This window comes from Mustela lutreola, chromosome 17, assembly GCF_030435805.1.
Source record: "Mustela lutreola isolate mMusLut2 chromosome 17, mMusLut2.pri, whole genome shotgun sequence".
Classification (NCBI taxonomy): Eukaryota; Metazoa; Chordata; class Mammalia; order Carnivora; family Mustelidae; genus Mustela; species Mustela lutreola.
The window spans coordinates 39,287,358-39,301,811 of record NC_081306.1 but is presented as its reverse complement, the minus strand read 5'-3'; the positions used below and the strand labels follow the sequence as shown (position 1 = coordinate 39,301,811).

The following is a 14,454-nucleotide window of genomic DNA, read 5'->3' as shown; positions in this document are numbered from 1 at the left end:
CGCTCAGGTCATGATCTCAGGGTCCTGGGATTGAGCCCCTCATCGGGCTCCCTGCTCAGCGGGGAGCCTGCGTACCCCCCCTCTCTTTGCCTGCCTCCCTGCCTACTTGTGATCTCTGTCTGTCAAATAAATAAATAAAATCTTTTTTAAAAATTAAAAAAAAAAGAAAAAAGAAAGAACTTTTGGGTAGGAGGAGGACAGAGGAATTTGGCTTCATTGGGTGTTTAGTAGGAAAAAAAAATCATCCTAAGAGAAATTAACCCACCAAGCCTGTGACACGGGGCAGGAGCAAATTCTGAATTTTATACTCTTCCTTGGTAATCTTTTTTTTTTTTTCCTCCCCTAGAGTAAGCTCTACACCTAGTGTGGAGCCCAGTGTGGGGCCTGAACTCAGGGACCTAAGATCAAGACCTGAGCTGAGATCAAGAGTCAGATGTTTAACTAACTGAGTCACCCAGGCGCTCCACCCTTGGTGATCTTTTTGGAGTGCCTGTCAGGAACAGACAGAAAGCTTGTCTGAAGGAACACATTATAGTCCAGGCCACAAGAGGTTTCTGTAGACAAAGTGGATCACCACTAAAGATGACCTCATAATAATTGCCAGAACCACCAACATGGGCTGCATTCACATCAAAATCATGAAAAAGGCAGCTTGGGTCACCATTGAGAAGTATTACACGTGCCTAAACAATGACTCCCACACCAAGAAGCATGTGTGTGAGGAGATCACCGTTATCCCCAGCAAGGTTCTGAAGCAAGATCACAGGCTGCATCACACATCTGATGAAGTGGATTGAGGGGGCCCCATGAGTGGTATCTCCATCCATCTGCAGTAGGAGGAGAGAGAAAGGAGAGATGATAATGTTGCTGAGGTCTCCATCCTGGATCAGGAAATCACTGAAGTCAATCCTGACACCAAGGAAACATTGAAACTCTAGGGCTTTGGCAGTCTTCCAACCCACAGGTCACACAGCCTATAGTTGGGATGAATTCCAAAATGCCATGGGGAGGCACTCAAATCTTCCGGCTGTGCTGTGGTATTGTCAAAAAACCTTAAACAACAACAATAACCATAACAAATTCCCAGAACAGATAAGGAAATGTTGTGATTTACCATGATAGAGAATCAGCAAACACAATCGTGGCTAAATGAAATGATAAATAACCAAAACCAGACAAAATAAAACCAGTAAACAGAAACTACACAGAACTATCTAGGAGAGACTATAAAACAATGTAAATGATTACAGAGATGAAGGAATAGAAACCACAGGGAAATAACATTCAGAAAAGAAACTGGAAGATCCTCTAAAAGGAGATTAGATTCACAATTTTAAAACATCCCACAAAACAAAGTTCAGACCTAGTTGGACTTCCTGGTGAATGCTACTAAACAGTCAAAGAAAAATAAATACCAATTCTTCGTGAGCTCTTCCAAAAACAGAAGATGAGTTCTTCCCAGTTCCTCCTATAGGGTCAGTTTTTGCCCAATTATCAAAACCAATCAAATATATCACAAGAAAACAACACATCAATATTCTTTATGATATAGATGTGAGACTCATCAAGAAAAGACTAGCAAACCGAATCCACCAATAATAAAAAGGCTTATACACTATGACTAAGTGGAATTTATCCTAGGAATGCAAGGTTGATTCAAAATACAGAAGTTCAATCATTGTAATACACCGGATCAACAGAACAAAGGACCAAAAAACCCATGATCATCTCAATAGACACAGAAAAGCCATTTGACAAAAGTCTAATACTTCCATGATGACGACACTTGACACACTAGGAAGAGAAGGGAATTTCCTCAATCTGATAATAAGGTTACCAGATAAATATACAAAAATCAATTATCTTTCTGGATCCTCTCAATTGGCAATTGGAAAGTGAAAACCAGAACACAGTTCAATTTGTAAAAGCATCAAAAAATACTTAGGAATAAATTTAACAAAAGATGAGTAGGGGTGTCTGGCGGCTCAGTCGGTTAGGCATTTGACTCTTCATTTCAGTTCAGGTCATGAGATGGAGCCCCACATTGGGCCTTGTGCTAGGCATGGAGTCTGCTTGAGATTCTCTCCCTCTGCCCCTCCCCCTGCTCGAGCTCTCGCTCTCTCAAATAAATACATAAATAAATAGATAAAAATTTTTTTAAAAGGAAGTGTAGGGGGGCCTAGGTGGCTCAGTGGGTTAAAGCCTCTGCCTCCAGCTCAGGTCATGATCTCAGGGTCCTGGGATCGAGCCCTGCATCGGGCTCTCTGCTCAGCAGAGAGAGAGCCTGCTTCCCCCTCTCTCTCTCTCTCTGCCTGCTGCTCTGTCTACTTGTGATCTCTCTCTCTGTCAAATAAATAAATAAAATATTTTTTTTAAAAAAGGAAGTGTAAAATTTACACCTTGAAAACTACAAAACATTGCTTAAAGAAATGTAAGACCTAGATAAATGGGAGGACATTCCATATTCATGAGTCAGAAGAACTAACATTGTTCAGACAGTAATACTTCCCAAATTGATCTACGGATTCAACAAAATCCTTATCAAAATCCCAGATGCTTTTCCTGCATAAATTAATAAGTGAGTCCTAAAATTGATATGGAGATACAGGGTACCCAGAAGAGCCAAAAACAATCTTGAAAAAGTCAAAGGACTCACACTTCCTAGTTTCAAAACTCAGTACAAAACTATGGTAATCAAGGCAGTAGAGCAGTTCTGTGGTAGGACAGACCTATCGATCAGTTGAATACAATACAAAGTCTAGAGATAACCCCTTACATTTACAGTCAATTGATTTTTTAAAGGATTTTATTTATTTATTTGACAGAGAGAGAGAGAGCACACAAGTAAGCAGAGCAGCAGGCAGAGGGAGAGAGAGAAGCAGAATCTCTGTTGAGCAAGGAGCCTGATGTGGGACTTGATCCCAGGACCCTGGAATCATGACCTGAGCCAAAGGTAGCCGTAACCAACTGAGCCACCCAGGCCCCCTGCTCAACTGATTTTTGACAAGGGCGCCAAGACAATTCAAATGAGGGAAAGAATGATCTCAACGAATGGTGTTGGGACAACTAATTAGCCACAAGCCGAAGGATAAGGTTGGAACCCTTTCTTACACTAGATCTAAAAAAAATTAACTCAAAATGAAATGTAGATCTAAACTAAGAGCTAAAACTAAAGTATTCTTCGATGAACACATGGGGGTAAATCTTTGTGACTTTGGGTTAGGCAAGGTTTCTTAGATGTGACACCAAAATCACAAGCAACAACAGAAAAAAAAAAAAAAGACATGTGTTTCTAAGGACAACGCACCAATTGGAATAGAATGTTCATAAATCATATATCTGACAAGAGATTTATAGCCAGAATATATAAAAAAAAAACACTGACAACTCACTAATCAGAAGATAAACACAGTTTTAAAATGGGTCAAGGAACTGAACGGATATTCTCCAGAGATGATATGAAATAAGTCTCTGAAAAGATGCTCAAGGCGCACCTGGTGACTCGGTCAGTTAAACTCAGTCAGTTAAAACAGCTTAGGTTGTGATCTCATGGGTTGTGGGAATGAGCCCGAAGTAAGGCTCCGTGCTTGACAGGTAGTTTGCTTGGGGATTCTCTCCTTCTGCCCCTCCCCGCCACACACACACTTTCTATCTCTAGCTCTCTCTCTCTCACATAAAGAAATCTTAGGAGGAAAAAAAAGGATGCTCAACATCATTATCCATTAGAGAATGCAAATCTATACCACAAGCTACCAATTCATACCCAGTAGGACAGCTATAATAACAATAATAATAATAATAATAAAAACAGATAATAACATGTTTACAAAGGTGTGGGAAAATTGGACCCTTCATACATTGCTGGTAGAAATATAAAATGATGCAGCCACTTTGAAAAACCATACGGCAGTTCTCAAGAATGTCTAGCATAGAATGACCCAGCAAATTTGCTCTTTGATATGTACCCAAGAAACATGAAAACTTATACACAAATGTTCACAGCAGTATTATTCACAGAAACCAAAAAATGGAAATAATCCAAATGTCCACCAATGGATGAATGGATAAAAAAAGAGTTGTACACAATGGACTATTATTCAGTAATTAAAAGGAATTAAGTACTGATATACACCATAACATGGATGAACTTTGAAAACACTATACTAGATGAAAGAAGCAATCACAAAAGACTACATGTTATATGATTATATTTGTACAAAATGTTCAGAGTAGGCAAAATCTACAGAGACAGAAAATAGATCTAATGGTTGCATAACACTAAGGGAGAGGGTTGAAGGAAAATGGGAGGAGGTAACTCTTAATGACTACAGGATTTCTGTTTGAGGCGATGAAAATGTTCTAAAATGGATTGTACAGCTTCATGAATAACCTAAAAACCATTAAACTGTACTCTTTAAATAGATATCTTATATGGTATGTGAGTTACCTCTCAATAAAGCTGTTTTTTAACAGTGAGAGTTGAAAGAGAATGAAATAGAATTATAGAAATAAAAAATAAAATTTAAGACTCAATGGACAGATTAATTATATAGGGATTTGACACAGTCAAGGAAAGAATGAGTGATTCAGAGGATAATTCTGAAGAAACTATATGAATGCAGTCCAGAAAGATGTAAAAAAATGTAAAAGATAAATATGATTTCTATGTCTAGATAAACGATGAGACACACACGATGAGTCGGTAGTGAGAGCCCTTTCAAATCTCCAGTTCTGATTTTGTTACAAGCTTAAGTGTTCTTTGACTCAAGAGACAACAACTAATAATAAAATGTTGCTGAATAACATGTCCATTTTAGAAAATAACAAAATAACATTTCCACAGTACTTGTTAGTAATTCATAAAGGACAGAGAAGATGGATTAAGATTTGAGCTTTCTTCAACAAAGTTGAACCAAGTTGAAAAAAACTGAACGAAGCTGAAAAGCAGAAGTGGTTCAAATACCACTGAAATGACAAAATTGGTTTTCACGTGTGACTTATGAAACCCGTTGAATGCTTCATGGTCATATAGCATTTAAAGTATATTAAAACATTCTGCATTTAATTCTTATTCATAGGAGAACTTATACCAGGTGTTAATAAGCCACTATACTTTATGGACATTATTTCGTGTTTTTATAAATAGGTGAGTATTTATCCTTTTTTGAGTGCTAACAATCTCAGGGTATTCATATAATGATGACTGGATGTCTACTTCGCAATGCATAGCACATTGTAGAAAGTCCAGGACTTTTTCTCTAAATCTGTTTATGCTTGTGTTTTGTTACCTTTCGGGATTTGTTGAATTGAAACTAGTATCTGTATATTCTTATATGACCCTCTGTTCTGCGGTCTATTTTATAGTTTTTTGAAAGCTGGATAAGAAAATTCCTGATGTAGCTGCTTTTTGTGAAATGAAGAGCATCTTGACTACCTCCTAAATGTGTCTTCCTAGCAGTTCTGGAGCACCTACTATGTGCCAGGCACCTAGGCACCTGCTGTGCCCCAGACAGGAGTCATGCCTGCCCTGGTGACATTTGCATTCTGATGGGAGAAAGAGGCAGAAAGAATCTATCAATAAAGAAATGAACAAGAAAAAAAGATTAGTTAGTGTATTAGTTTCCCATTGCTACAGAAACAAATTGCTACACATTGAGTGGCTTCAAACAATACCCATTTATTCTTTTACAGTTCTGGGGCAGAAGTCTGAAATGAGTCTCATGGGGCTGAAATCAAGGTGCCTGCAGGGGTAGTTCCTTCTGGAAGCGCCGAGGAGAGGTTCTGTGCACTGGCCTTTCCAGCTCCTATTGGCCTCCTGTACTCCTCTGGCTCTTCCCTCCCCCTTCAAAGTGGACCACTGCAGGCTCTGTGCCTGTCATCACATCTCCTCTGACTTCTGTGTCGCCCTTATCTGGCCCTTTCTGATTACAACCAGTCCACCCAGACATTCCAAGAAAATCCCTTCTTCTCAAAATCTCTGATCCCATTTGCAGACTCTCTCTGCCATAGAAGTTAACACTCACAGTTCCGACACGTAGACTTGGACATCCTTGCGGAGCCTTTTTCCAGCCTTACCATAGCGAGTGATAAGCACTACTAGAATGAAAATTACATGCCGTGATAGAGAGGACCTAAAATAGCATCTTCAGGGCGAGCTGTGAGGGAAGGGCCTCTCTGAGGCTGTGTCTAGGCTGAAATCCAATCATGGAAAAATGCTGAGAGTGAGGGGCACACATTCTAGGCTGAGGGAACAGCTTGTGAGAAACTCTATAGCAGCAGTGAACTTGGTGTGCTGGAGAAGTTAGGGCAGCTTGGACTGGAAGAGAGTTCCAGAACAGCTAATGAGTCTTCAACCTGCATTCTTTTTTCCCCCCTTTAGGATGAGAACACTGAAAGCCCCATCCCTCTTGGTATTTTATATGGGACTCTACCCCCAAACTACTATCATATCAATAGAGACCTCTTTTGTCACAAAACATAGGGAATTGTCCTGGACATCCCAGACCACCTGTCCAGCCTGAGAGCCCCTCATCAGAGCTAGTAGTTAATTGTGCCTCAACTATAGCTTCCATTATGGTCCTTCTTGAATTCTAGTTCTTGTACATGTATTAAAGGTATGGATCTTGCACTCCTACATCGCTCCCCACCACCCCCGCCCCCAGCAGAATGTCCAGCACAGAACAGATAACTAACACTCACTTTTTCTTTTTGTTCAACAAACACTTACTGGGCATCTACACTGCCAATTACTGAGCTGGGAGCTGAATGGCATTACTCTTAATATCCGTATGGCCCAAGAACTGACCATTCTCAAAGACTTCTAAAGGAGCAGGTTATCCTAACCAGGAAATTGCTTCCATAAAGGAGAGTTAAATGTGACTGAATATCTGCTTGTCAATTTGCATACAGTTATGAACCTGGTCCTTTGATTAAATTTCAACCCTGGCAATCAAATCAAGCCATTTGAAATACTTGCTAGTTTTATGATTGCTTGTAAATCTGTCTTTTCTGAATCTGAACTGAGCTGTGGGGTGTTAAAGGTTAAGCCTCTGCTCTTTCCAGCTGCTCGGTTGACTGGCTTGCAGCAGAGTGAAATGACCCCATTCATCAGAAGGCACAGAGGTGTGTGCTAAGACAAAAGTGACCTGCAAAGTTAAGGCAGAGATTTTCTTTTTTTTTAGGTTCATTTTTATTTTTCTTTTTAATTTATTTTACACACACAGAGAGAGAGAGAGAGAGCACAAGCAGGTAGAGTAGCAGGCATGAGGGAGAGGGAGAAGCAGGCTCCCTGCTGAGTCAGGAGCCTGACATAGGGCTCAGGCCCTGGACTCTGGGATCATGACCTGAGCCGAAGGCAGTTACTTAACCAACTGAGCCACCCAGGTGCCGTAAGGCAGGGATTTCAAGCTTAAATGAAAACCAGCAGGCATACTTGAAGAGCCCAATACATATTGTTGGTAATTATAAGGTCATGAGTTCATCTCAATATGGCAAATGAAACCCAGTTGGCAAATCTTAGGAGTCAAATGTTAGAAATCTGTTAAGGAAGGAGGCAGCTGCTTCCACTGCCTGAAACCTAGGGCTGATGTGTTATCTCCCCCCAACATCCAAGAACATATAATCTTTTGGTTCCCAAGCATGATGTTTTATAATTTGCAAAACCGGATACCATTGTCCCAGAGTCCAGGTGGTTATTTCTAAGTCTAGCCGCATCTCATTCTCTTGGTGTCCCCATCTGGGCCACACAGTACCTTCTTTGTGTACATTTCCAATCGAACTTTTATCACAAAAGCAGTTTAGAAGCTTTATATCTTAACAGCTCATAAAAGATGCAATCCACCCAAATGGAAGTTTTTAAAAAACCAGAATAAGACTTCCTTATTGGGAGGATGTCTCGGGTAGTAAGCCGTCGTTCCAGTTTCGAAAAACCGGCTCTGGATCTTCGGGATCTGGGCTGGGGCTGGGGTGGAGACAGAACACAGAGAGTATTAGGACCCAGGCAGCCGCTTACACTGAGTGCTCAAAGGAAGAGTTCCCTCCACTACACCTCAGCTCACCATGGTTCTCTTTCTTTCTTTCTTTCTTGAAGATTTTATTTATTTGACAGACAGAGATCACAAGTAGGCATAGAGGCAGGCAGAGAGAGAGGAGGAAGCAGGCTCCCCGCTGAGCTCGATCCCAGGACCCTGAGACCATAACCTGAGCGGAAGGCAGAGACTTTAACCCACTGAGCCACCCAGGCGCCCCAGTTTTCTCAATCTAATAACGATCTCATGAATAGCACAGCTATATTACATCGAGTTAAAGGTCGTTCTTAAAGTTTAAAAACGTACAGCCGTTTCTGCCACCAGAAATTTTATTAAGTTTCTGATACACTGGGAGCTTCCAAAACTCCAGGAGGCAGCCCCTTTTCTCCATGTATGACAGCCCGTGCCCTAGGATCCCGCAGATCTTTGAGGTCAGCGAGAAGGGTGAGCAGGACGGGGGTCAAACAGGGAAATCACTACCACTGGGGGACGTGGGTCCCTCTTCCCGCAGTCCCCAAAAGGCAGCACGGAGGGGCGCCCGCGGAAAGTGTGGCTCTCGGGGACTGCCCTCCCCCGCTCCCCCCCGTGCGGCTCTGTCCAAGCAGCGCAGCATCACGACGTTCTGACGCCTCCCGGGATCCGGGTCGCAGCGTCCCCGGGAGCTCTCGGACGGCAGCAAGAGGGCAAGAGGTGGCCGGCGGGCCAGGGGGCCTCAGGTGGGGACGCCCCGCCTACTGGGCCCAGCTGGCCTCCTCCCGTCCGCCCCGGCCCCGCCCACTCGGCCGCCTCAGGTGGGGCCGCCCCGCCCTCCCGGCCCCGCCCACCCCGCGCGCCTCAGGTGGGGCGGCCCCGCCCGCGCAGCCAGCCAGGCTCGCCCAGCGGCGTCAGGCCGCGTCTCCTCAGCTCCTCGCGGGCGGTGGCTGCAGCCGCGGCGGCGCTACAAGTTTTGACATTTTGGCGGCGGAGGAGCGCGCCGGCGTTTCGGAGCCGACGGCTGTGGCAGCCGCCGACCCTCGAGGGCCCTTCCGCCGCGCCCCGGCGCTCCCGCAGCCCAGAGTCGGGCGGCCACGAGGCCCGGCCGCGTCTTCCCGCGTTCGCCGGCCGGGCGGCTGCAGCCATGTCGCGGGGGCCGGAGGAAGTGAACCGGCTCACGGAGAGCACCTACCGGGTGAGCGAGCCCAGCCCGGCCCGGGACCTCGGCGGGTTGGAGGGCGGGAGGCCCCGGGGGCCGGGGGCGGGGCGGGGCGGGGCGCGGCCGGGGGTGCGGGGCGGCCCGAGACCCGTGGAGGACCGGGGTCGGAGTTCGGGGCCGCGGGCAGCGGGGAGGCCGCGGCGCTGCTCGCGGTCGTCGCCGGGGGAGGGTCGACGCGAGGAGCGGACTTTTCGCGGGAACAGCCTCCCCGCCCCCTCCCGGCGCTCGGGCCGCCCTGCTGCCTACCGGTTTCACGGCGCAACGTGTCGGGAGGGGGTCGAAGAGGGGGAGGGGGGGGGTCTGTCCTCTCCCTGGGGGCCGCGTCCTCCGGCCGGCCCTCGGAGTCCGAGACGCGCCGGCGTGGCCGCGGCGCCCGAGGAGCAGTGCCTCGTTCCTGCGGGCGGGGACGGGGCGAGCGCCGTGCGGGGCTCGGGCCGCGCCAGGGGCGCCTCTGGGGGGCGCCGCGGGCTCCCGGCGTCGGCTCCCGCCCTCCCGGACCCTGGCGCGCGCGGCGCTCGGAGCCCCTCGGCCTGGACACCCCCGGCTGCCCCGCCAGGTTGCGATCAAGTGGACCTAACCTACAGGAGAGCGTTGACGGTCACTCGCTCTCTTGAGGCGCTTCTCCAGCAACAGACACAGATTTAGGATTAGTGGCCAGTTTAGGAAGTTTAAGTACTCGTAAATGAATTCCAGTTGAAATAAGATACGTGCTTAATCGTCATGGGCTCTTAATAGGCGACAAAACAACTTTTGTTTTAATTCGGCTTGGGCTCATTGAACACAAGCTCTCCAAATTCATTTGTAGCCATTTTTAAGGCCAACAGTTTGGTCACCTTTATAGATTATTATTATTTTTTTAAACCCTAAAATTGGGTTTCTAGATGCGCAAAGTTTGAGGGAATACCTGAAATCAGAAGGGTTTATTGACTGTTGTAGGATAAGAATAAGGAAGAGCATGAAAATATATTCATAATCTATCCTTCGGGTTCAAAACAATTGATTCCCTTCATCTGGATACACGCGCATAGGTAACGTGAATTACACTTTTTGGCTAGATACGGTGGACACGGTTGACACAGCGTTTTCGGTCTCGGTAAGGAACTGTGTTGTCTTAATAGAGAGCAATTTTTAGAAATCCCGGAAATGGTTGATTGTTAAAAGTTTTACATTTGTATTGAGCTTGTTAATATTTCCATAATCCTGAAGATAGTGTGGCAGGCAGTGTGAGGTGTTGACAGTGTGTAAAATAAGACACTCTTAGATTTGGGGAGTTGGAGCTACTTTGATGACTGTCAGTTAAGGGAAAACCGTATCCAAGCGAGGAATGCAGATCGTTGTCGATTTCAGGCAGTCTTAAGTATCTAGTGGGGCAGAAAAATGTGAACACCTAAATTGCCTCCAAGGAGACAGGCACAGGTATCTTTCCAATCTGGGATGATAGATCAGTTTGAGACAAGCAATCAGATGCTCTGAAGTAACTTTTTCTCCCACTTCTTCATTTTACTTTTAGCGATGACTCAGTGGAGGGGCTGTCCTCCAGTGAATTATAGTGCCACAAGTGCCACCTCCAAAGAACTAGGGCAGGATGCAAAAGTGTAGCTTTCACAGTTTGGGTTATACGTATTTATAGACATTAGGCAATGTAAATCCTTTTCTTACTTTGCAAAGTTAAAGTGAACGTCAGAAACTAGTTACTGACTGCTTTCCATTCCCAGGTGTCTTAAAACCTATTAAAAGCTCGCAAGTGTCGATTGTGACTTTAATCACCATTTTTTCTTTAATGTTTTGGGATTGTGTTTTTTTATGTTGAATGGTGGTAAAAGAATTTACAGCTCCAGACAGCAAGTTTATGTATAGTCTATGAAGCAAATACTGCTGGCTCATGCTTTGGCTATGATGGAAATGCATATTGAAATTTCACATTCACAAGTCTGATTGAAAGCCTGAAAACCTTCACCACCTCCTCACTGAGTTCTTCCCTACCCCACCCTCTGACAACCAAAGCTGAAAACAATTTAAGCTTAATATGATAAAAAAAAAAAAAACCTCACAGTGTGATAACTAGTTTTTATTTAATTTGCTTATTCATTTTATTTTGAGAGAGGGAGGGAGGGAGGAGGGCAGAGAGGGAGAGAGAGAATCTCAAGCAGGCTCCACACCCAGCAAGGAGCCGGATGAGGGGCTCCATCTCATGACCCTGAGATCACGACCTAAGCATAAATCAAGAGTTGGACGCTTAAATGACTGAATCTAGTGTTTTTTTTTTTTAAAGATTTTCTTTATGTTACCTAATAACCTACAGTGTTTTATTAATGGAAACATAACCTAACCAGATGCATTGACAATAGCACCTGGAACTGAGATGCTAGTATGGATTTTAGATTTTTTTTTTTTAAATACTCAAATTTCTCCAACTTTGAAATAAAAGAATAAATTCTCTGGAAGAAGTGAGGGATTATAAACTAGTGTAATTCTCTGTAATGCAGTATCAAATATCTTTCAGTATTTATTTACACATTTGCTCAGTTCTCTAAAATGTGTCCTTAGACAAATAATTAGTGGAGACCCATGCTGAATCCCAGGAGGATGTGTGTTTTATGGCTTCACAAACAAATGGTATGATAATAACCCCCAAAAAGTCAAGTAATGTTACCGTTGCTAATTAGAGTTCAGCCAAAGATCCCTCCCCGTCTCTACTTAGTATGCCCCTAATTTGCCCTTAGTGCTTGCTTGTGATTTTGCATGGTTTTCTGATGAGTACATGCTTTTAGTGGTACGAGGAAGAGGTAAATTTTAAAAAAAAAAAAAAAATCCATACGTAAGAGTAACCACACCTTCCTAGAAGTTAGAACTGATAAAGTCTTAGGAAGCTGAGGAGGAATGGGTATGATGTCATCCATCCTGTACCTACCTTACCCTTGCTAAATAAGCATCAATGAAGGGGGAGAAAGTCTCTTTAAAAGGGGGGGAAAAGGGGCAGGTAAGTCTTAGTTTAAATGTCACCTGCTCAAACAATTCTTTAAAATTGTTTAAAATTGCTATCCATCTCCCAATCCCACTGACTTTACCTTTCCCACATAGTGCTTAGTATCTTAAGATACTCTGTACAACAGACTCGTTTTTCTCTCATCCCTCTCCAACTAGAATTCAAGTGCCCAGAGGAGAGGAGCTTGGCTTTGTTACATTCTGAATGGTTACTGACAGGTAGTAGGTGCGTGAGTTTGTTGATTATATGAACATTTATTTATTTAGTGAATACCTGTGCTAGGCTCCCCCACGTCCCTTGACACTTTACATAGAGCATTTGTTTCAATCTAAGTATACATCATCCCTCGAGGTGGATGTGGATTTTGTTTACTGTTGAGAAACCCACACCCAAAAGTCTAGAGGGAGCAGTGTCCACATGCCATTTTCCCTGCCAGCCTCCATTCATCTCCTTTTTGTATAGTAGTTTAGTTTCTAGCAGTCACAAAATGCACAAATCAAGTGCCTTTTCGTATTTGGTGATCTAAGATATCACCAGAATTTTCTGCCATTTTGTTCATCATCTTTGTTTTGAACAAAAATTTGTTTAATAAAAAAATGAGGTATTTTTGTTCTTTTATCGAGTCAAACCTCTCGTCATGTGTACTAGGTTTTGTTTGTTTGTTTTTATTTTCTGAACTTGGGTTTAATTGGGGATATGGAAGTAAAAGTCCCTGCCTAGATGGCTTCCAGTGCAGATTATGGTATACAGGTCTAGCTTGTGAAGGTTTCATTCGCCTTGTGTGTTTATTGCTGTAGCTGTATACACTATTTGATATCATGATCTGTTCCCATATACTACTACTTTCTTCAGGTTTGCTGAAGATAAAATGGGATTTGCAGAAGCCCAGACAGCTTGCTCTTGGCTCCATGATGACTATACAAAGGGACAGTAAGAATCAGGTGCCAGGTAGCAACAGAAAGAGTTGCCAGATATCAAATATTAAACTGAACAGCCCAGTATTGTAGCCTTTTGTCTGGTAGAATGAAAATACAAAGACAAACAATGGTTGTCTTTTTCTGTCATAACATTTTTTTCCTGATTGGAAAGAGATTTTAGAACTGTGATACCATTATTGCTATGTAAGACAGAGCAGTGTCCTTTATTATGAAACTTGGGCAGCTGGGACCACTTGGCCAGGAGACACCATTCACAAGTTTCAGGTTGCTTTTGAGTTTACATTTGTGACATTATTCCAGTATTGGGCATTAATTCTTGCCTAGCACTTCTGTTTTAACGAGCCACAAGCAGACCTGCAGGGGAAACCTAACGTGCATGGAATTTCAACAAATTGGACTTTTGTTTTTATCAGCATTCCACACAGTTCTTTTATTCTGCACTTCAAAAGTAAAAATTATTATAAAAGCTACACAAACATTAATTGAACTTACCTGTTGACATTTGCAAATGTATTTCTTAAACGTTTTAAGAAACATTTAATATATCTATAATATATATAAATATAAATAATATATATAATAAATATAAATAATATATATAATAAATATATCGAAAGGTGTGCTTTGGTGTATATAGCTCACAAAATCATCAAAAAACTGAACATGTGTGTATAATGAACACACATATCAAGATGTAGACTATGACCAGCCTCCCTGAAGTCCCTTTTGTGCCCCCCTTCCAGTCACGTGTTACCTCCAAGATAACCACTGGCCTCCACTTCTAAGCACTGATTAGTTTGGCCCATTTCATCTCCCATCTTTCACCCAGTGTGTTTGTAAGATACACCCCTGTCAGAGTAATTGTAAATCCTTTTTACTATTGTGTAGTAAGTAGTACACTGTGCAGTTACATCATGATTTATCTATTCTCTTGAGGGACTTCTCGATTGTTTTCAGACTACTCCAGGATACTGTGATTAGTGTGGCTATGAACATTCTAGTCCATGTCTGGTGGGCATAGGCCCTCATTTCTCTTGGGTATAGACTTGGAAGTGGAATTGCTGGGTTATAAAGTATTTGAGTAAATACTTTTCTGCTTTGGCAGAAACTGCCCAGCAGTTTTCTAAAGTGGTTGTACCAGAGTTCAGTAGCTTGTTTTTGGCAACAGTTGATGTTCTCTTTCCTTTTAATTTTAGCCACCCTGGTGTATATATGCAAATAAAAATTTAAAATTCAAAACAAAACTGTTTTCCCCAGGTTTGGTTCAATGTCCGCAACCACAGCAGAAGCCCAACTCCCTAGGGGATACTT

General features: G+C 43.2%; 1 protein-coding gene and 1 pseudogene across 1 annotated transcript in view; both read left to right on the top strand.

The window, feature by feature from the left end:
* Window positions 1–614: 614 nt before the first annotated feature.
* Window positions 615–1,057, top strand: LOC131819398 (small ribosomal subunit protein eS17-like; annotated as a pseudogene).
* Window positions 1,058–8,822: 7,765 nt separating this feature from the next.
* The window catches only part of BAIAP2L1 (BAR/IMD domain containing adaptor protein 2 like 1), a 91,954-nt gene continuing 86,322 nt past the window's right edge, over window positions 8,823–14,454 (top strand). The window contains exon 1 of the mRNA XM_059155423.1: window positions 8,823–9,195. Within this exon, the coding sequence (XP_059011406.1) occupies window positions 9,145–9,195 (51 nt within the window). The 5' untranslated portion in view covers window positions 8,823–9,144. The remainder of the gene's footprint in view (window positions 9,196–14,454) is intronic.